Genomic DNA, 22992 nt, shown 5'->3' with positions numbered 1-22992 from the left:
ATACTACAATAGTGGTAAAACCGACAAGAATAAGGTGTCAAAATACACTAAAAATTTATCATAACATCTTAATATGCATATGACCTATATTTCTCTCATCATAGCAATTTTCAAAAGGGTTTTATTGCAGCCATAATGTGAGAATTATAGGAACATATTCAAGTTAAGGGTTATGATACATTTTTAGACGTATTTGGCATTTTATTTTCACAAGGCTTGTAAAACAAGTAATCAACCACAACACATTCACAAAAAGTAAAGCATACAACAAAACAGGGATATGCTTATCACAAATTCACATGTCACAATCCAATATCATGCACCAAGATGAAAATCAAGATCATGCAATTTTCCACAAGATTTAACACAACACACCACAAAATAAGCAAGAAAGATATCACATTATTTTTTACCAGTTTTTATTACGTAAAAACAACACAAAATTATCACAAATGTATCAAGACATATTCACATTTTTTTTTAGAGAATTTTCTAAAGATTTAAAAACTGCCAGGGGTGTGATCAACAAAATCTTGCGTGGGAAATAGCAAAAAATCAATAAAAATGCCAGCCAAACAGATTGTGAACCCAAGCCCACACACATGGTTGGATCTGGATCGTCCAAGGGCCTCAGGGGCGTTGGATCGATCCAGGCCATTACAACCCTAGATCAAACCGTCTCAGACGAAGGAGCATGATAAAGATTGTGTACGTGCGCACGTGGGATAGCAGGAGGAGTATATAAACATTTCTCTTCACAAAAAATCATTTGAGAGTTTATTTTCTCTCTCTAAACAAATTGACTCTCCCTTCTCTCTAAAATTGCTTGGACGCACTACTACAAAATTGGGAAAATATAGCGCCTCATAAATAGCGCTTTTAACACTAAAGCGCTATAAATTAAAACACGGAGGTCTTAGCTAGCGCTTTTTTGAAAAAGCGCTATCTATCATTTTAAGTATATATAGCGCTTTGTATTGAAAGCGTCAGTATAGGCTAAATAAAAATAATAGTTATTTAAATAAAAAACATGATTAATCGTATATGGCACTTTTTATGAAAAGCGCTATATATAAATCAACCTTAAATAGCGCTTATAGGTTAAAAAAAGCGCTATTGTATGCTTGAGAAAGATAGCGCTTATAGGTTAGAAAAAGTGCCATTTTATTAACTGATTTAATGTACATTAACTAACAGGTCCCCTGTTCGATCCCCTGCATAGCATATTTCAAATATTTTTTGAATTTTTATGAAAAATGGATTGCATCTTTCAAAAAAAAAATGAAAAATGGATTGCAGTAACAAAGCACACCTTTTTTTTTAAAAAAAAATTTGGTACAAACCTTTTTTAATTCTTTTATCATATATATAACAAACCATTGTTATGTATATTATATATAACAAACTAAATCTAAACTTTTAAAAAAAAAAAACAAATCTAAACTTTTTCCCAAAAAACAAATCCAAACTAAAAAAATAAATCAAATGTCCTGGTCCCACTAAATCCTACTTTTCCATAAATCCTACTTTGCACGTTGCGTTTTTTGTTTTTTTATTTATATTTGAAAAAAAAAACGCTTTATACACTAACAACAAAGCGTAACTTCTTTTTGTTATATATTTAAAAGTAACAAAGAATCCCAATTTTAATGGAAATCCCTATTTTAATGCATCCTAAAGATAAAATAAAAACTATAACATAATTTTCATTAAACGTATTTTTTAAAGCAATTAATAACATAACCCAAAACTACTTTACTCAAAACTTTCATTAGATCGTGTGCAGGAAATTCAGTCCAGAACCACCACCTCTATTGATTCATTCATCACCAACCACCTATATCTATCAATTCATTCATCACCATCACTCGCTTCCTTCGATCTATTCCAAAACCATAACCGTCTCTTTCGATTCATTCCAGAACAACCACCTCTATCTCACTCTTAATTGCGGTGCATCATATCGTCGCTGCCGTCGACCGGTTACAGCTTTTTCAATACTCAATTCTTCATCTCAGGTACCATCTTCATTCTTTCCTTACCTCAATTTAACTCAAATATTCTTTAATTTTTTTCATATTTTCATCTGGATATTTTAGGTTTTCAAGGTTCAAACTAAATTTAAGACTTCACTGTTAGTGATTAGGATGAATTTGACAATCGAAAATTCAAAATTTATGTTTGATGAATAATTACTGAAATTTGACAATTGTTTATTAAAGATTTTGGGTTTAATTAAACTCTACACAACTAGTAAGATGAATAATTTTTCTTTTGGTTCAATTTTTTTTATATATATAAACAATAACACTTTTTGTGTGTGACTAGAATTATTTTCTAATAAACTAATTGAATGATGTGATAATCTGATATACACTATGCATATGCCTTTTGTATAACCTACTAATCAATTCCATAATCATCCATCGTGACTTCTACATGGCATACCAAATAAACTAACTTATACAATTACTTATTATTTTATTTTTTGTATTGTCCTTGCCAAGAAAATGGTATAGATTGTGGGTACTTTGTGATGAGGTTTATGAAAGATATTCTCATTTCAAAACTAAATGAGATTCCAAAGTTGGTATGTTTTTTTATATTAAAGTATAATATCTATGTATAATTAAGTTTATTAAGTAACATGGTTATTTTTAATGTTATAATATATACAGTACATTGATGGTTTCAAGTGTGTGACATGCTCAAAAGATAAACTAATAGAAATCTAAGAAGAATGGTGTCGGTTCATGATCAGCCTGAAAGTTATATGATTTTTTTTATAATAAGGTGAGTTTAATGTTTCTAAATATATTTGCTAGAAGTGGTACGTAGTTGTTTTAATTTATAATCTTGCTTTAATTTCTACTCATGATCAGTAGTACTTTGAATTTATCTCTAATATAATAAGCGTTATTGCTTAATGGCGTTTTCTGGTATATATTCAGGTGGAGGAGAGTGAACGAAATTTGGAAATGAATGATGATTTGCGTGCTTGTTTTGGATAAAAATGTTGAGAAGACCAAGAAGATAGATGAAGACTGCATGATACCATAGAAGATATTGATCTTTATGTCAACTAATTAGTTGTAACTCTTAGAGATATCCATGTTACCATATTAGAGGCTATACATTTCTGACTTTTATGCTATATATACATACATTTTTTATGATATGGTTATGTTTTATTCGATAAATAATAGTCTCAATTATAATGTGCCTAAATTATATACATTTCCCTTTAAATTTCAGACTATATATATATATATATATATATATATATATATATATATATATATATATATATATATATATATATATAGAGGGATGCTATCTGCACTCTCTCTAACACTCTCTCTCATACACTCCCTTAATCATTGGTCCACGTCATCAATTTTTTAAGACCAAATACCTGTTAACCTGTTATGCTGGTTTAGGCTCACTATTTTTTTATTCAAAATTCAACCAAAAAAAACATCACTCGTGTTCTTCTTTACCGCACCAGATCTGACCATCAAGTACAAATCTGCCAAAAAAAACTACCATATCTCAGCAGGCCAAACACATATTACTCTCTTATGAATGAAAAATGTGTTCTTTGTCTATTTAAAAAAAATGGGTTCTTTGGTTTTCTAAAAAATTATTGTCTCTATATCTTCATCTTTATCTCATCTGCAACAAAAAAATCTCACGGTGAACCAGATGAAATTTGTTTGAATCTGACTTCTTCATCCATGTTACGTGTTACCCAACATCAACCCCATAACAATTTTTCAATGATTCAGGTGCTTTCTTCACATCAATGGTTCAAAGGATTGAGTTGTAGTGCAAAGGCTCAATTCTTTTCTTGCCATGAGTTTTTGACGAGCTTGATGAAGACAAGGGATTTGAGAAAAGCCAAGTCTGGAAACGTAAAGCTAATTAAATGGGCCTTCTTATTTTAAATTAAATGAAAATAATAAATTGGTACCAATCTAGCCGGTTGCCTGTTACAAACCATTTTAATAGTCATAATTAGGACCAATAGGAGAGAAAGTATCCAAGAGCGACTGTCTAAGCGATGGTGCTTAGCATTCCTCATATATATATATATATATATATATATATATATATATATATATATATATATATATATATATATATATATTACTTTAAATTAATAAAAAAAAACGCTATCTGGAAAGGAATTTTTTTTGACAAAAATAAAATAAAATAAATGCTTTTCCTAGCGCTTTTTTTCCTTTATAAAGCGTTATCTAAACCTATTGTTACATAGCGCTTTTAAAACAAAAACGCTGTTTTTAAACTTGTCTTAGATGACGTTTATTTTTGAAAGCGCTATCTAAGGATAACCTTTGCTAGCACTTTTTGACATAAAGCGCTATATAAACCCTGCTATAGCTAGCGATTTATACAGAAAAAAAGCGCTATATTACCTTTACCAGCGTCATTTACAATAGCGCTTCAAAAGCGCTACCTAAAGCCAAAAAAAAGCGCTATATAAGCCCATTTTTGTAGTAGTGGACGGAGAAGAAGAAGACAGAAGTTCCGACGCGGCGGCCGGCCGGTTTTCGGCGGCGGCGCCACCGCGTCGGAGAGCTTAACTTGCTTTTTTTTTTAATTTTTTTATGATTCGGTGATGATGATTATGTGTGGATGATTTTGATTCTGGAAAAGTTGTTAGGGTTTGTTCTTGATGTTCTTGATGAACATTCATCAAGTTCATCAAGAGTTTTGTGCTTTGATCTGAAAACGCAGAGAGAGAGAGAGAGAGAGAGAGAGAGAAAGGAATCTGTTTGTGTTGATTTTTTTGGAAAGTGTGAAAAAATTGAATTGACTTTGACTGATGAAGTGGCTTATATAGCTGACACATGTAACTGCTGGACCAATAAGCCACTGCCATGTGGTGTAACTAACTCTTGGACAAATGAAAAATTGACACGTGGCACTGGACTAAACAAACTTTTTGGACTAAACTGCAAATGACTAAAAATAAAGGACTGAAATGCAAAAAATGACAAAAAAGGACTTAAAAGTAATTAATAATAAAATTGGTAAAAAACGTAATTTGGAAATAAACGTAAAGTGAAATGATTAAAATTGACAAAACGGACTAAAACGAACCAATGGCCTAAATGAGGTACTTTAAAGTAACCTCTCTCTGCCGAAATTTCGTGTGAAGTGACCAAAATGCCCCTGGGGCTAAAACGACTAAAAATGACTCAGATGCAAATTTTAAAATGGATTTTTTTAACAGAGAATTAAAGCAAACATTTATACAAGCAAATTAAAAGACTTAGAGACAATTTTAGGAGTTTGAACAGGGTTTTGACACGTGAAAAGACTAAAATGCCCCTAGGGGCACAACCGACTCAAAATGACTTCAAGTGCAATTTTTGAACTGGATTTTGACATAGAATTGAAATAAGGACTTATTATGACCAATTGAAAAGACTTAAACAATTTTCAAGGATTAAAATGAGTTGAGTGCAGGAAATGACTAAAATACCCTTCTATGTGAATTTTGCAAATAACATTGAAATAAAATGCAGAGAAAGATGTAATTGATCAGAGACATATCAAATGAAAATACAAGAAAAGAGGAATTGAGTTAGTATTTTTAGGTCCAAAATTAGGGTATAACAATATGTTGCCTCGACCGTGGGTAATGTGCAGGTACTGATGACTTGTAGGTTTGGTCGGCTCAAGTGTCTAGGGCTCTGATACATATTAGGATGGGGAAATCGTTGCGAATGTCTTCTCATTCTTTTATGTATCATATTTTGAAAAGACCTCGTTGTTGGATTTATCATTGTTGAGGATAATGTCTATTACGTTGAGGCCTTTGTGAAGTAGATAAAATAGTCACAAGAAATGGGGGGTTTGAATTGTGACCCTTTAAAAATAACCTGTAACTGAAAAATAATTCTCAAGAAAATTCTTGGAATGGTTGAGTTAACTTTCTGAACTCAGAACATTCTGAAGTTCATCCACAGAAACTGATTAATGAAGTAAATGTGTTGGTGTGTGTTGTGTATACTGAAATTAAAGAGTATAAGGAAGAAAGAAAGAACACACAGAGATTTATAGAGGTTCACCCAATGTGGGCTAGTCCTCTCCTCACAATCTTGTGAGAGTTTTCCACTATGATGCTTGAGATAACTTCTCAACTCCTGCACCTTACAAACTGTGTTCACCTGAACACTTACAACCTGTATTCTCTAAGCCTCAGCAGGCTTGCACCTTGTTGCTAAGTTACCCACCTAGACTTTTACAATTCTTGCTCAAGCTAACACTTTAGAACCCCTAAAGCTAGATGAGACTTTGTTACAATTTGTGTGAAAGTTTGAATGTGAATCAGACAAACAGAAGAAGAGAGGAAGGAAGAAGTTATCTGTGAATAAGATAACAAAGAGGGAGAAAGAGAATTGATGTACACTATAAAGAAGGTAAGAAGAAAGCCTTCAGTGATGATCAATTGAATTGCAAGAGCTTCAAACAAATTAAGTTGTTTTCTTGTATGCTTTGCAATGGTGCAAGTAATGCTGAGCCTTTGATCTCTATTTATAGAGTTTTTGGGCTCATATAGCCGTTGTAAGGTGACCAATGGTGTTATGCCACGTGTCCTGGGCCCCACAAGCTTTTACTTGAAAATCTGGGTGAACATTCTGACCATCAGAATGTTGTTGCGTTCCCAGGATGAACATCAGAATGTTGCTGTGTTCTTCATCAGAATGTTGGAAATTCATGATGTTCTTCATCTGGGTTCATCATGGATGAATGTTGGATGAATATCTGGGCTTGCCCAGCACGTGGTATGAGATTTGTATGAGTTTTATCCTCCAAAAAGTAGCCTTTCCATATGCATCCAGTTTTGCTGGAAAAGGTGGGATAAAGTACACCAAATCTGTCTTGGACTTTGTGCAGGAGAGAGAGAGCAGTGGATCTGCAACTTCAGGCTCATGCTTCAAAGAAATCTGCTTGTTTACAGCTCAGAGGTCAGGTTATCTCTGATGCAAGATCTCTTTTGTTTTGTTTACTAACTTTTAACCAACTACACTGTTCATTGGCTGAAGCATGCGCATACATGAACATTCTGACCATCAGAATGTTCCATTTGTGCTTACTTTAGGATGATTTGTAAGACTAGCTTTTAATGTAATCAATCCTAATAGTAAGGACATAACTGAAGTGCAGTGAATGCAACATCTAGGATTAAATTCACATTGGAATATTCCTAGTACTTTAATGTTCATAGTCTTGGATGAACATTAAAGATCCTTTTCACATGATTCCTTGTTCATGCCTTTATTTGTTGATAAGCCCATGCAAATGTACTTTTCTGGACCTTTCATTTATGTCAAATGTACTAGCATGTTCTTCACGTTCTTGATGAACCTGGCTTTGCTTATGAACACCCTTCTGGGTTTCCATCAGAACGTTCAGCTTTCTGATCAACATTCTGAACAACCTTCTGAACTAACTTTCTGAACTCAGATTTAGTTCATGAGTTTAAATGTCCTTTGATTTGGTATGATTTAAACCTGTTCCTGTCTTAGTAAAACACTCAAGAGCACAAGTTAAATACCAAGGAATTAATCAAAGTCCATTTAATCCTTTAATCATTTAAAGTTTATTATCTTTAAAATTAATTAGGGATTTTGCCTCAACAATCTCCCCCTTTTTGAAGATGATAAACTTATGATTTAGGATTATGGATTTTGATTATATATGAAGAATTTCAGAGCTTAAAAGAAAATTTATCTTAATGCTCCCCCTCATTTTTATAATCCATTATGAGTTTTTAGAAGTTTATAAAAGCTCCCCCTCATTTTTATAATCCATAGCATAAATAAAAATATGCAGATTTGAACCAACATCAATATTCATTCATTACTTATCATTCATGAAGTACAATTATATGATGAACATGGTTCAAAAACAAAAAAGAAATTCAAAGTACATATGATCATGCAAAAATGAAGTTTTATAAGACTTCAATAACTATTGATCACTTAGCCTACTTAGGGCCTAATACTTAGAAAACTAAAGACATAATATCCTAAAGCTTCTCCCCCTTTAGTCATCTGCAAAAAGGATAGGGAGTAGGACCAGAAATGATTTAGGGAGTTGAATCCCCAGAATCTGAGGATGGTTCAGACTCAAAGATAGATGGATCATCAAAGATTGGTGGATCAATGGCCAGACCAGGAGCATGAACATTCTTAGTCCAATCAGCAAGTGCACAGACAATCTTGTGGGTTTTTGTTGAAACCCTGAGAGCCCTAACAACTAACTTCTCAGCCTATGAAGGCTTAGCAGGTTCAGCTGCATGAGAAGGTTCAGATTTCTCTCTATTGGCTGTCACAAAAGTGTTCAAAGAGTCAAACAGGGCAGACATGTTTGGAAGCTTTTGAGTGGTTCTGGATTGAGGAGGTGGTGGTGTGGATGATGGAATGGTGTTTGGTGTTGGTAGAGAGGACACCAAATATTGGCTAATCCCAGCAGTAGACCCCATAGTTGATGTTGACAAGTTCACAAACTGAGCATGTTCCATGTTCTGATCAGAGGGAACATTCGGATTAACCTGAACATTCTGATTAGGTTGAACAAGATGCTGAACTTCCATAAAGGGCAAAGATCCTGAATCCAGTGGATTTGGATCTGCTGACAGCTGCTCAGTGGGAACATTCTGATCTCCAGCTTCCTGAACATTCTGATCAGTATTGTTTTGAACATTCTGATCATTTGGCTGAATGTCTTCTTCTTGAGCATCTTGAAAGATCTCATTATAGAGATCATTTGTAGTATCTTCAATGTTGAGATCAAAGTCAGAATGTGTTCCAACATTCACTTGAACTTCATCATCAACTTCCATTTGTTGATTCTCACTTCCAAGAGTGTTTGATGCCAGGATTGTAGCAACTTCCTGTGTATCATTATCAACATTCTGAGCATCTTGCTCAGTATTTTCTTCAACTCTTAAATCTCCAGAAGGTGCTTCAACTTTCTGCTGACCTTCTCAACAGCAGATTCTCCAACATTCTCAACAGCTTTCCTAGCAAGCATGGCTTCAAACTGTTGAGTGCTTGCTTCAACCAGCTCTCTTGCATGTTCAGCAATATGAGCAAATACTTCTTGAGCTGGAGTTGGTTTTCCTTTCTCATTATTGTGAGAACTTGATCCAATGACCTTCTTGGTATGCTTGTCAGACCTTTGTTTCTTCCTGACTTCTTGAAGATTCTGATCAGCAGTTCTTTTTACTGATTCAGTCTTTTGAGGAATGGGCATGTTGGAGGAAGTGAGACGTAGTTGACTTATGGTTTTAGCTGTGAACTTCATGAAAGTATCCAGACTTTCTTCTCCATCCAGAGATACACCAACAGCTTTGAAGATGGGTGTCAGATGCATCCCATATGGCAAACCAGCAACTTTTTGCTTGAAGGAGAAGCATTGGTCAATCATGTATTGAATCATGATATAGCAGAGATTTAGGGGAGTCTTGTTCATAAGATGATAAAGGATGCAAAGGTCTAGGTCTGTGATTGCATCAAAGGTTCCACATCTAGGTAAGATGGTGTGCCTAATCATATTATGAAGGATTTTGGGAGCATCTTTGAGGTTTGTGGAGGTGAAATCAAGGTTTGGTTTGGTATACTCTAGGATGAGTTGCTCACGTGTCACATCTGAGCAAGAAAACCAAGTGTTAAAGAGTTGTTTACCTTGATTGGGAATGTTTAGAATGTTTGAGAGAGAGTCTTGAGTGACTTGGAACTTTATTCCTTTGATTGTGGACTCTAGGAATTTTTCTCCTTTTTCTTCCTTGACTCTCATAGATGCATAAAACTCTTTCACCAAGTCCTCAAAGGTTGGTTCTTGTGTAGAGACAAATCCTGACCATCCTTGAGGATCTGTGAAAACTTCCAAGTTCCAGCCCTTTGTTTTGAGACTTTCAAAATCAAAGAACTTTGCTCTGCTTAATGGCCTAGCTGCCATTTTCTCCAAGTTCTGAACCTTCAAAGCAGAGGCAAGAATGGCAATGTCCTTGCCTTTCCCTCTTCTCAAGGAAGGGGCTTCTTCCTCAACATTCTCTTCTTTTCCAACTTCTTCATTTTCCAGAGATGGAGAAGCAGTTTTCTTTAGAGGCAGAGCATCAGCAGCAATTTTCTTCCTCCTTTGGTAAACCTTCTTAGCAGTTTTAGCCATTTGAAGAAGAGTTTCACCAGTTTCTTCAGAATTTGCTTCCTCTTGAGCAATTTCTTTTCCCTTATCAGAAAGTTCTTCCTCAACTTTCTCTGTTTTGTCAGACTCGTCCTTTTCAGAGTGTGTTCCTTCCTCAGAAGCTGTTTCCTTTTCTTTCTTCTCATCATCAGAGACTAGGTCCATGTGAGAAGTGGTTGGTGTTGATGAAGATCCTCTTTTCATTCTTGTTGATCTTCTAGTAGCCTTAGGTTTTGGTTTGGCAGATTTTTTAGAAGATTTAGGTTTAGGAGAGTCAAATAGAGGAATGATCTCATCAGGAAGAATGGTATGAACAGCAGTTTCGTTGAGTGGAGAATGATCAGAGCGTTGATCAGCAGCGTGTGGTGGTGATTGGGAGTGAGAGCGTGAGGTGGTTTTGGTTCTCGCCATTTTTGTTTGAAAAACAGAGTGTTGAGAATTTTTGAGAGAAAAAAATGTTTGAAGATGTGATGAAGGGTTTGGAGTTGGTTTAATGATTTATAGACCAACATGTAAGAGTGGAAAGAGGAAATGAAGGAGTGTTGGCAGTTTTATTGGGAAAGATGAAAACTGAAAAGTTGTGGGAGAGAGAAAGAACTAGCCATTTGACAAGATGGAAGGAGAGTGGTTGAAATAATTTTTAAGCTTTTTTCTAATGGACATAGCTTTAGCACAACAACCCTTAATCAAACATTAAATGCTGGAGATTTTGAGAAGATTACTGGATTAAATCCCATGATTTCCTGCGTACAGGATTTTTACCCAGAATCTAAGACTGACTATTCTGAACCTTATGAACATACTGACCTGAACTATCAGATGAACATTCTGATGAACATTCTGAACTCTTGAACATTCTGATGAATGTTCAGATTAAGATTGATCTTACTGATTTAAATCAGATAACATCAAGGGGGTAAGTTTTAGGCCCTTAGTGATTTAATGATCAATCTTTATTGGGATTTTTAATGATTTGTAATTTCTCTTTAAGAAAATTAAATCTATCCTCAACAAGGGGTTTTGTGAAAATGTCAGCTAGTTGATTTTCTGTATCAACAAAGCTTAATGCAATATTCTTTTTCTGAACATGGTCTCTAATGAAATGATGCTTAATTTCAATATGCTTAGACCTAGAATGCTGAATAGGATTTTTAGACAGATTAATTGCACTTGTATTATCACAAAAAATAGGAACATTTGTGTACCTTAATGAGTAATCTTCCAATTGATTTCTTACCCATAACATTTGAGAGCAACAACTAGCTGCAGATACATACTCAGCTTCAGTTGTGGAGAGTGCAATGGTGTTTTGCTTTCTGCAAGACCATCCAATCAAAGCTTCTCCCAAGAATTGACAGGAGCCACTTGTACTCTTCCTCTCAACTTTGTCTCCAGCATAGTCAGCATCACAATATGCTACAAGATCAAAACTAGAACCTTTTCTATACCAAAGGCCAAGATCAGTAGTACCTACTAGATATCTAAAAATCCTTTTAACTGCAGTTAAATGAGATTCTTTTGCACATGTTTGAAATCTAGCACATAATCCTACTGCAAACACTATGTCAGGTCTGCTAGCAGTCAAATATAATAATGAACCTATCATGCCTCTATATTCTTTTTCAGAAATAGATTTTCCACTCTCATCCTTATCTAAACTTGAAGATGGATGCATAGGGGTGACCATGATTTTTGCCTCATTCATTTTATATTTTTTAAGAATGTCTTTGACATACTTTTCTTGACTAATGAAAATTCCATTTGGATGTTGTTTGATTTGTAAACCAAGGAAGAAACCAAGTTCACCCATCATGCTCATCTCAAATTCACTTTGCATAAGGTTGGAAAACTCTTCACACATTTTTTCTTTGGTAGCACCAAAAATAATATCATCCACATAAACTTGAACAATTAGTAAATCAGAGTTATGTGTTTTTCTAAAAAGTGTGGTATCAATTTTTCCTCTTGAAAAACCATTTTCAATCAAAAATGTGCTAAGTCTGTCATACCAAGCTCTAGGAGCTTGTTTAAGACCATAGAGTGCTTTAGTGAGTTTGAAAACATGATTTGGTTTTTCTTTATTTATGAAGCCAGGAGGTTGGCTTACATAAACTTGCTCATTTAAAAATCCATTTAAAAATGCACTTTTAACATCCATTTGAAAAAGTTTAATGCTTTTATGTGCAGCCTATGCAAGAAGAATTCTGATGGCTTCTAACCTTGCCACTGGTGCAAAGGTCTCATCATAGTCAATACCTTCTTGTTGGTTGTAACCTTGAGCAACTAACCATGCTTTGTTTCTGACAACCTTACCATTTTCATCAAGCTTGTTTCTGAAAACCCATCTTGTTCCAATGATGGTTTTCTCTTGATTATTTGGAACTAGGTTCCAAACTTTGTTTCTTTCAGACTGAGAAAGTTCTTCCTTCATGGCCTCAATCCAAGAGTCATCAATAATAGCTTCATTGATTGACTTGGGTTCCATTTGAGAGATCATTGCCATGTTGGCATCTTGAAAGGACAATCTGGTTCTTACACCATCATTTGTGCTTCCAATGATTTGATCTACAGGATGATCTCCTACCATTCTCCAACTTCTGGGTGGACTTTGGAAGGTTTGGTCTTGAACATTCTGATCATCTTCTTTCTCTGCTGAAGTTTCAGTGTTCTGACTGGGAACATTCTGAAGTGCTGGCACTTCTGTGTCTTCACTTTCTTTTGGTTGAGAATGTTCATCATATTCATCAAATATGACATGCATACTAATTTCAACTGTGTGGGTTTTTAGATTGTACACTCTATAACCTTTAGAAGTTGTAGAGTATCCTAAAAAGATAGCTTTATCTGATTTAGGATCAAACTTACCCAATTTTTCTTTGTTGTTCAGAATGTAGCAATAGCAGCCAAATATGTGAAAATAAGATATGCTAGGTTTAATGTTTTTCCAGAGTTCATATGGGGTTTTATTAAGAACCTTTCTTATTGAAACTCTATTCAAAATGTAGCAAGATGTGTTAATGGCTTCTGCCCAAAAATAATCTTCAACATTTGATTCATTTAACATTGTTCTAGCCATTTCTTGCAAAGTTCTATTTTTTCTTTCAACAACTCCATTTTGTTGTGGAGTTCTTGCACAGGAAAAATTATGTTTAATACCATTTTCATCAAAGAATGTTTTGAAGGATGCATTTTCAAATTCTCCTCCATGATCACTCCTTACTGTAATGATATTAGAACCTTTTTCATTTTGAACTCTTTTACAAAAGTTTTGAAATGCTTCAAAAGATTCATCCTTGTGTTTTAAAAATAGAACCCATGTAAATCTGGAAAAATCATCAACAATAACAAAACCATATCTTTTGCCAGTTAGACTTGCAGTTTGAACTGGACCAAAAAGATCTATGTGAAGTAGTTCTAAAGGTTTCTGAGTTGAAATAAACTCAATGGTTTTGAAACTACTTTTTACTTGTTTACCTTTAACACAAGCTTCACAGATCTTGTCCTTGTCAAAACTGATCTTAGGCAAACCTCTAACTAGATCAAGTTGAGAAAGTTTAGCAATGGTTTTCATGCTTATATGACCAGCCCTTTTGTGCCAAATCCATTTGTCTTTTTCAAGAGACATAAAACAGGATTCTGCAGGCATATCATTTAGTTCTAAAACATACAAGTTCTTTCTTCTTGATCCAGTGAAAAACAACTTGTTAGAGGAGTTCTGTCTTATTTCACATATGTTAGGTTTAAAGATCACTTCAAATCCACTATCACATAATTGACTTATGCTAAGTAGATTGTGTTTTAAACCTTCTACATACTGAACATTTTCTATTTTAGCAGAGTTAGGCTTACCTATAGTACCTTTACCTCTGATCTTACCTTTGTCATTATTTCCAAATGTTACCAGTCCTCCATCCTTCTTTTCAAAGGTCAGAAAACAGTTCCTGTCACCTGTCATGTGCCTAGAACAACCACTATCCAAGTACCATGGCTTTGTTCTAGCACCCTGAGGCAGGACCTACATTTGACAAGATAAAAACTTTAGGTACCCATGTAATGTTGGGTCCTTGAGGGTTAGTTCTTCTAAGAGATCTTTCCTTATTGTAACATTCTGTCTTGTAGGGTCAGATTTGTTACAGTAGGAACATATCTTCTTAGCCTTCTCAGCCTTTTGTGAACCTTCTGATCTATTGAGATGAGAACGTTCTGAACTAAGATTAATCATATTTTTTCTGATAAATTTCCTCTTAGCATGACATACTGATTCATTATGTCCTGGCTTATTACAATAAGAACATTTCATTTTAATCTCAGTTTTCTTAGGTACAAAACTTTCAATGATTTTGCTAGGATTTTTAAAACCTAAACCAGATTTTTCAGCAATGTTACTTTGAGATCCCAAAATGTTTTGAAATGTTTCTGTAGATTTTATAAAACATGTAAGATCATTTTTTAATCTTTCAACTTCCTTTTTCAAAAGTTTATTTTCCTTTTGCATTTCAGAAGGTATAGATAAAATGCCTTTTTGTTTCTTGTTTAATTCTTTTTGTCTTTCTGACATTTCAAAATGGGAATCTTGCAAAACTTGTATGGTTTTTCTAGATTCATCATACTTGTTTTGAAGTGTTTCTTTTTCTGCCTTTATCTCAGAAAGTTCTTTGATTAAAGAATGACATCTATTAGTTAAGAAGTTTGAGTCATATAAAAGACTATCTATTTTACTTTCAAGATCTTTGTAAAAAGAATCAGTTTTATAGATAATTACCTCTTCTTCATCATCTGACTGAGCCATCAATCCCATGTTGGCTTCTTCATCTTCTTGAGATTCTGATTCTTCCAAGTCATCCCAAGTGATCATTGCCTTTTTCTTGAAGGGAGGTTTCCTTTGCACTTTCTTGATGTCAGGACATTCACTCTTGTAGTGTCCAGTTTTGTTGCAGCCATAACAAGTGACTTGGCTTTTGTCAGCTTCAGTTCTTGTGCTGTTGTTGGTGTTTGGAAACTTCTTTCTGATCTGATTTCTTCTTAACATCATTCTTTGAATTCTTTTGGAGATTAGAGCAAGTTCATCTTCAGCTTCCTCTTCATGAACTTCTTCTAATTCTTGTGGTTCTTGCACATCATCATCAGCTACTGATGGAGTTTGCTGAGATGCTTTCAAGGCAAGTGTCTTTACCTTCTTTACTGGTTTGTCTCCTTGAAGTACAACTTCAAGAGCCCTCAGTGAACCAATGAGATCTTCTAGGTTCATGGTTTTTAAATCCTTGGCCTGAGTGATTGCAGTGACCATAGGTCTCCACACACTAGGAAGACATCTTAGGATTTTTCTGATCCTATCATGAGTGGAATATGCCTTTCCAAGAGATCTCATTTCATTTACTATTGTAGTAAATCTAGCATACATCTCATCAATGGTTTCATTTTCACTCATTTCAAAGACTTCAAACTTTCTGACACCAATGTCAATTCTAGTTTCTTTGACATGAGATGTACCTTCATGATGTATTCTCAGAGTATCCCATACCTCTTTAGCATTCTTACATTCATCAACTCTTTCACTTTCTTCCATAGTTAGTGCACATGATAAAAAGAGTCTAGCTTTAGAGTTTAACAATACCTGAGCCTTTTCATCTGTTGACCATGAACTCTTTTCTTTGACAGCTCCTTCTTTGGTTGTTGGAACAAAGTCTCCATCTGTGATGACTTGCCACATATCATTGTCTTGAGATCTGAGAAAGAGCTCCATTTTGCCTTTCCAGAAGTAGTAGTTTGAGCCATCAAAAAGAGGTGGTCTGTTTGATGATCCTCCTTCAGCTATGTACTTGACTTTAGACATACTTCCTGAATCTTTTCTCTAACACTTGTTTAAGTGTTCAAACCCTTAGAACCAGGCTCTGGTGCCAATTGAAGTAGATAAAATAGTCACAAGAAATGGGGGGTTTGAATTGTGACCCTTTAAAAATAACCTGTAACTTAAAAATAATTCTCAAGAAAATTCTTGGAATGGTTGAGTTAACTTTCTGAACTTAGAACATTCTGAAGTTTATACACAGAAACTGATTAATGAAGTAAATGTGTTGGTGTGTGTTGTGTATACTGAAATTAAAGAGTATAAGGAAGAAAGAAAGAACACACAGAGATTTATAGAGGTTCACCCAATGTGGGCTAGTCCTCTCCTCACAATCTTGTGAGAGTTTTCCACTATGATGCTTGAGATAACTTCTCAACTCCTGCACCTTACAAACTGTGTTCACCTGAACACTTACAACCTGTATTCTCTAAGCCTCAGCAGGCTTGCACCTTGTTGCTAAGTTACCCACTTAGACTTTTACAATTCTTGCTCAAGCTAACACTTTAGAACCCCTAAAGCTAGATGAGACTTTGTTACAATTTGTGTGAAAGTTTGAATGTGAATCAGACAAACAGAAGAAGAGAGGAAGGAAGAAGTTATCTGTGAATAAGATAACAAAGAGGGAGAAAGAGAATTGATGTACACTATAAAGAAGGTAAGAAGAAAGCCTTCAGTGATGATCAATTGAATTGCAAGAGCTTCAAACAAATTAAGTTGTTTTCTTGTATGCTTTGCAATGGTGCAAGTAATGCTGAGCCTTTGATCTCTATTTATACAGTTTTTGGGCTCATATAGCCGTTGTAAGGTGACCAATAGTGTTATGCCACGTGTCCTGGGCCCCACAAGCTTTTACTTGAAAATCTGGGTGAACATTCTGACCATCAGAATGTTGTTGCGTTCCCAGGATGAACATCAGAATGTTGCTGTGTTCTTCATCAGAATGTTGGAAATTCATGATGTTCTTCATCTGGGTTCATCATGGATGAATGTTGGATGAATATCTGGGCTTGCCCAGCACGTGGTATGAGATTTGTATGAGTTTTATCCTCCAAAAAGTAGCCTTTCCATATGCATCCAGTTTTGCTGGAAAAGGTGGGATAAAGTACACCAAATCTGTCTTGGACTTTGTGCAGGAGAGAGAGAGCAGTGGATCTGCAACTTCAGGCTCATGCTTCAAAGAAATCTGCTTGTTTACAGCTCAGAGGTCAGGTTATCTCTGATGCAAGATCTCTTTTGTTTTGTTTGCTAACTTTTCACCAACTACACTGTTCATTGGCTGAAGCATGCGCAGACATGAACATTCTGACCATCAGAATGTTACATATGTGCTTACTTTAGGATGATTTGTAAGACTAGCTTTTAATGTAATCAATCCTAATAGTAAGGACATAACTGAAGTGCAGTGAATGCAACATCTAGGATTAAATTCACATTGGAATATTCCTAGTACTTTAATGTTCATAGTCTTGGATGAACATTAAAGATCCTTTTCACATGATTCCTTGTTCATGCCTTTATTTGTTGATAAGCCCATGCAAATGTACTTTTCTGGACCTTTCATTTATGTCAAATGTACTAGCATGTTCTTCACGTTCTTGATGAACCTGGGTTTGCTTATGAACACCCTTCTGGGTTTCCATCAGAACGTTCAGCTTTCTGATCAACATTCTGAACAACCTTCTGAACTAACTTTCTGAACTCAGATTTAGTTCATGAGTTTAAATGTCCTTTGATTTGGTATGATTTAAACCTGTTCCTGTCTTAGTAAAACACTCAAGAGCACATGTTAAATACCAAGGAATTAATCAAAGTCCATTTAATCCTTTAATCATTTAAAGTTTATTATCTTTAAAATTAATTAGGGATTTTGCCTCAACACTTTGTGCCAAGATTTTCATTGATGTTGAATTTGGTTGAAACTATATTTTTAAAGAATTATTCCGCTGCAGTTTATTAAGATATTCTAAACATTGATTTTAAATAAATAGATATTTCCTATTTATGAATTTTTGAAAAGTAGTGTGACACTCCGTTGTGTGATTACTCTGATTATAATAATTAATATTACGTTGTTGGGAGAACGGGGTGTTACATTAAACTCTTACGGTTTCGAAACATCTTCAGGTTTTAAATCCTTTTTTGATGAAAACGGTTCGAAATCCTTTGATCTACACCGATTTATGAACATACATCATACATACAACTTTGTTGAGATTTTGGAAGAAAAGAGAGAAGATGAAGAGCTTACCTGTGGTTAGATCGGAGAAAAACGAGAAGAAATACTTCGGAAAACTTCGCGAAAGCTTCTGATTCCTCTGGTAAGTGATTTGTTGTTGAAACCGAAAATAAATCGGTGAAATTCCACTTCTTCTTCTCCAGTTCAATTCTTCTTCGTTTTCACTTCGATCCTCTTCTTCTTTTCCTCAAAACTCTTCTTGTGATCGCGCTTGCGCTTGAATTGCAAGAATATGAAGAAAAAAAAAGTTCGGTGATGAAGATTCTCGCAGGGAATTACTGAGAACTGATATGATTCTGATCGAATTTGGTGAGGCCTTGTTGAATTGGAACGGTTTCAGTTTAGGTTTTCTGGAGATTCATGTTGAATTTGTGTATTTGATGATGAATTTGATGGAGGATTGAGTCGGTTAGGGTTTGAGTTCTTGATGATTGTTCTTGAAGTTCATATGAATTTGTGGCTTTGATTCGTTTTTCTGAGAAATGGAAAGTGGAATCTGTTTGTGTGAGTTGGCGCGTGATGAGTGGTATTGTTGCTGTGTATTGATGAGTTGGCCTGTATTTATAGCTGACATGTGTGATATCTGGACCAATAGCCTGCTGACACCTGTACTGGACTTGTTTGATTCGAACTTGGACAAAATTTGGGACTTAAGGACCTCCCTGCAATTTTTGGAACTTTGGGACCAATCTGCAATTTTAGTAAAAGGACTAAAAAACAGACTTTAAAACAATAAGGGACTGGACTGCAATTTTAGAAAAAGGACTAAAAACAAATTCAAAACTAAAAGGACTTAAATGCAATTTTCAAAACTTTGAAGGACTAAAATGAAAATAATAATAAAATTGGAATAAAATTGGTAAATTGGAAAAAACGTAAAGTGAAACCAATAAAAAACACAAAATGGACTAAAATGAACCAACTACATAAATGAGGTACTTCAAAGTAACCTCTCTCTGTCAAAATTTTGTGTGAAATGACCAAAATGCCCCTGGGGACTAAAATGACTCAAAATGACTCAAATGCAATTTTTAAAATGGTTTTCTAACATGGAATTAAAGCAAGAGTTTATACAAGCAAATTAAAAGACTCAGAGACAATTTTTAGGGGTTAAAAGAGTTTTAACACAGGAAATGACTAAAATGCCCTTAGGGACCAAACTGGCCCAAAATGGCTCAGATGTAATCTTGGAATGGATTTTAACATAGAAATGAAACAAAGATTTATACAAACAAATTGAAAAGGCTCAGAGACAATTTTCAAGGACTTAAAATGAATTTGGATGCATGAAATGACTAAAATACCCTTTTTATGAATTTTGCAAATAACATTGAAATAAAACGCAGAGAAAGATGCAATTGATCAAAGACAATTTCAAATAACTTGGAATGCAAGAAAGGCCCTTTGGATGGTTTAAAATGCAAGAAAAAAGAATTAAGCCAGTATTTTTAGGTCCAAAATTAGGGTATAACACCAACCATTCAGGAGGAAGTTCAGGACCTGGACACTGAAATGGTTCTGAATAAGAGAACCAGGAGTGGGAAAGCTGCTGCTTCTTCTCAAACTACTCCTGATCAACCTCAAATCCCTAAGAAGAAGAGGAAGACAGTTGTCAAAAAGCTGAAAAAGTCAGTGTATGCGGAAGAAGAAGATAAAATCACAGCTGCTACTGAGTTGGTTACTAGGGAAGTAAAGAGAAAGAAGGCTGAGGATGCTGCTGCACTTCAGAAGGCCCTGGAGACTGTAAGAGAGATTGAGGTCCCTGCATTCAGCATTTCTAGAGCAGATGCAATTACAGATGCTCAGGAGGATGTCAAAGCTACTGAAGCTGTGCAAGAGCTAGTGGCAACTGAAGCTGGAAATTTGTTAACAAGTGTTGAAGGAGTTCAGGAGGAGAATGTTGGCTGCTCAGAAGCTGTTATTCCAGATGCTTCACAAGGTAACCCTCATTCCACACACTCTGAAAATGTTATAGTAGTAGAATCAGACTCAACCCCATATGTATCCTCCCAATCTACCTCCTCATCATCATCTTCTGATTTAGATGATATACCCATAGGTCTAGTTTACCCAACCACTAAAAAGGGCCTTTCATCATCAACCAAACTCCATAGAAAGCCTTCTCAAAACATTCCATTTGAGCCTATGATTCCTAGTGTTAATGAAAGGATAGGCAATATGTCTGAGATGAGAAACAAAGTCTGTGAGAGACTACCCTTCGACCATCCTTTTCAACCACTAATGATTCAACCCCTCAATGTTGTTCTTGCTGATGTGAATGTTGAATCATCATCATCTCAATCCACCTCAACCAACCAAACACAAGAAACATTTGTGTTAGAAAACTTCATTAGTCATTATTCAAGTGAACTACCAGGTGTTGAGCCCAACTCACATATAGCCTCTGAAGTAGCTTCTATGGAAGTTACTCTAGAAAGCCCCCAACACCAAACACCAAACCTACAATTGGCCTCAGCCATCCACCCTGTTGTATCTGTTCCAGAACAAGTTGTTTTTGAACATATTGGTTTTGAACAAATTGTTCCTGAACAAGCTGAAACTCTTCATATCCCTGAAATCGTCAGTGAACCTGACTATATGATCACATCAGATGCTTTTGATGTTGAGGATGAGCAGTTACACTCTTCCTCTGATGTGGTTATACAATTTATCTCTGATCAACCCTCAACTAGTAATCCAACTCATACCTCCACAAATAGCCAACCTTCATTATCAAGCTTAGCCATCCAACCTATAACTCCTTCCAAACCAAATATCCCATCTCCACCCACACTGTTTCTTGATTCTACTATACTAGCAGATGTGTGTGAGAATATAGGTCAGGAGCTAATCAGTTTTATCCAAGCAAGGAATGACTTGATTCACAAGGATAGCTATGAGAAGCTCTGGAAGAGGCTAAAGGAAAGAGTGGATTTTGTCATGAGTGAGCTCCAAAGAACTTGTATGGATGATCAAGCTTCTGCTCAGCAAAAGTTGCAAGATTGGCTAAAGGGAGTTGATAGCAATCTGCAACAAGTTAAGATTCTGAGAACTTGGGTGCAGAATCCTCCAAGCATAAAAGGAAGAGAGGTTACTGACTTCATTCCTACTGGTGTGCATCCCAGAGACTTGGACTTAACCTTCCTGAGCAAGATCAACTTTAAGTCAGCATTTACTGAACTGGGTTTATTGCAAAAGAATGCTGATTTGGAAAAAGAAAACAAGAAGCTGAAGAAAGAACTCATGGAACAGAAGCTACTCTTACTGGTATACAAGTCTTCTACTGAAGCAAAACTGGAAGAAGCTAGAGTAAGAGAAAAGAATCTGATCAGAAGTAATGAGGACTTCAAGATTGAAATGAAGCAACAGCAAGAAGCTATGGAGAAGCAACAAGAAGAGACCAACATGATGCTTAAACAGATGATAGAAATGTTTAACAAACAAGACAACCAAGCCAACCCTTTGTTGCACACATTTTAGCTTGTTTAGTTTAAGTTTCCTTGTTTACAATCTTCTTACACTTATTGTGCTTCTGATTTCATTTTTGCTTCTGAACATATTTCGCTCTACTGATCAATATTTTATGCTTCTGAACTCAATTGTCATGCTCTGATATACTTCTAATTGTGTTGTTTTGCTCTGAAATTTATATATTTTATGATCTGATTAAAGAATCTTTCTCACGATCTCTTTCTTTTTGTCTTTAGTTTTTAAACTTTTTGTTGATGACAAAAGGGGGAGTATATGTATAGTATTTATAGGCTCTGAGCCCCATTAATTTAATTTTTAATCAAGTTAAATTAATAGGATCTTCTTCTTATCTCTTAGTCTATTAAAGTGAGATTATTCGGAGTGTAATATTTCATTTTTAAATGATTAATTTAATTAACATGGATAGAACTCAGGGGTAGCTTACAAAACTCACCTTAAAGTACTATTAGGCTCAGGAGGAGCTTACAAACCTCAAACCCTTATAGTTAACTTGTTAATTAGATTAACAACAATTGCACATTTTAAATACTATTGTTTGTCATCATCAAAAAGGGGGAGATTGTTGGAACAAAATGTGTTTAACAATAAGCCTTTGAGGGTTTTGATGATAACAAGGTATTAAAAATTGTCAATTGGATAAACTAATATTTGTTCAAGTGTACATGACCATAGACAAAAATTTGATATCTTAAATAGGTTCTCGATGAACAAAAGAGAGCTAAGGACTCAACAAAAAGAAAGCTTAAAGCATCTGAAGAGAAGTGCTCCGGAAGTTAAAGTGCTCCTGAAGTGATGACGTCATCAGAAGCAAGTTCATCAGAAGCATCTCATCAGAAGCAAGTTCATCACCAGAAGCTGAAGTTCATCAGGAGATGCAAGACTTAAAGCTTTAAGGGTTGTTCAATGGATTTTAAACTCGTCTAAGCATTGCAGAAAACTGGAAGTATAAAGCAACGGTCATTTTGAAAGGATTTGAAGGCATTGGATGTTTGTTCTTTAAAGAGCGTTGAAAAAGTACAATTGTACGAAGTGTACAACCACTGTCTCCACTACTCTGTTTTTGTCTCTGCTACAAGACAAGAAAAACAGCTTTGCCTGCAACGATGTTTCTCCACAATGGGAATGGATTTGAAATTGATCCTTCATAGGACAATAACCATATCAGGAAAAAGATCATTGGTGATTGATCAAA

The 22992-nt window shown here is 35.1% G+C and overlaps 2 protein-coding genes and 1 long non-coding RNA gene across 3 annotated transcripts; 1 reads left to right on the top strand and 2 right to left on the bottom strand.

Moving 5' to 3' along the window:
- Nucleotides 1–2524: 2524 nt before the first annotated feature.
- On the top strand, nucleotides 2525–3213 carry LOC146915643 (uncharacterized). Its single transcript, XR_015014705.1, has 2 exons — nucleotides 2525–2590; nucleotides 2952–3213. It is a non-coding gene; the product is annotated as an uncharacterized LOC146915643 (long non-coding RNA).
- Nucleotides 3214–8308: 5095 nt separating this feature from the next.
- Nucleotides 8309–10635, bottom strand: LOC146915642 (uncharacterized). Its single transcript, XM_085721405.1, has 2 exons — nucleotides 9022–10635; nucleotides 8309–8932 (listed from the first exon to the last, which is right to left on the bottom strand). Exons 1-2 carry the CDS (start codon nucleotides 10633–10635, stop codon nucleotides 8309–8311), a joined length of 2238 nt encoding a protein of 745 aa, XP_085577531.1.
- A 1777-nt stretch (nucleotides 10636–12412) lies between these two features.
- Nucleotides 12413–16057, bottom strand: LOC146915641 (uncharacterized). The gene is made up of 3 exons (XM_085721404.1): nucleotides 14330–16057; nucleotides 13699–14239; nucleotides 12413–13248 (listed from the first exon to the last, which is right to left on the bottom strand). Exons 1-3 carry the CDS (start codon nucleotides 16055–16057, stop codon nucleotides 12413–12415), a joined length of 3105 nt encoding a protein of 1034 aa, XP_085577530.1.
- Nucleotides 16058–22992: the final 6935 nt, after the last annotated feature.

This window comes from Medicago sativa, chromosome 6 (genome assembly GCF_051527215.1).
Source record: "Medicago sativa cultivar Bolivia chromosome 6, Bolivia_mono, whole genome shotgun sequence".
Lineage (NCBI taxonomy): Eukaryota > Viridiplantae > Streptophyta > Magnoliopsida > Fabales > Fabaceae > Medicago > Medicago sativa.
This window is presented reverse-complemented; position numbering and strand designations above follow the sequence as displayed.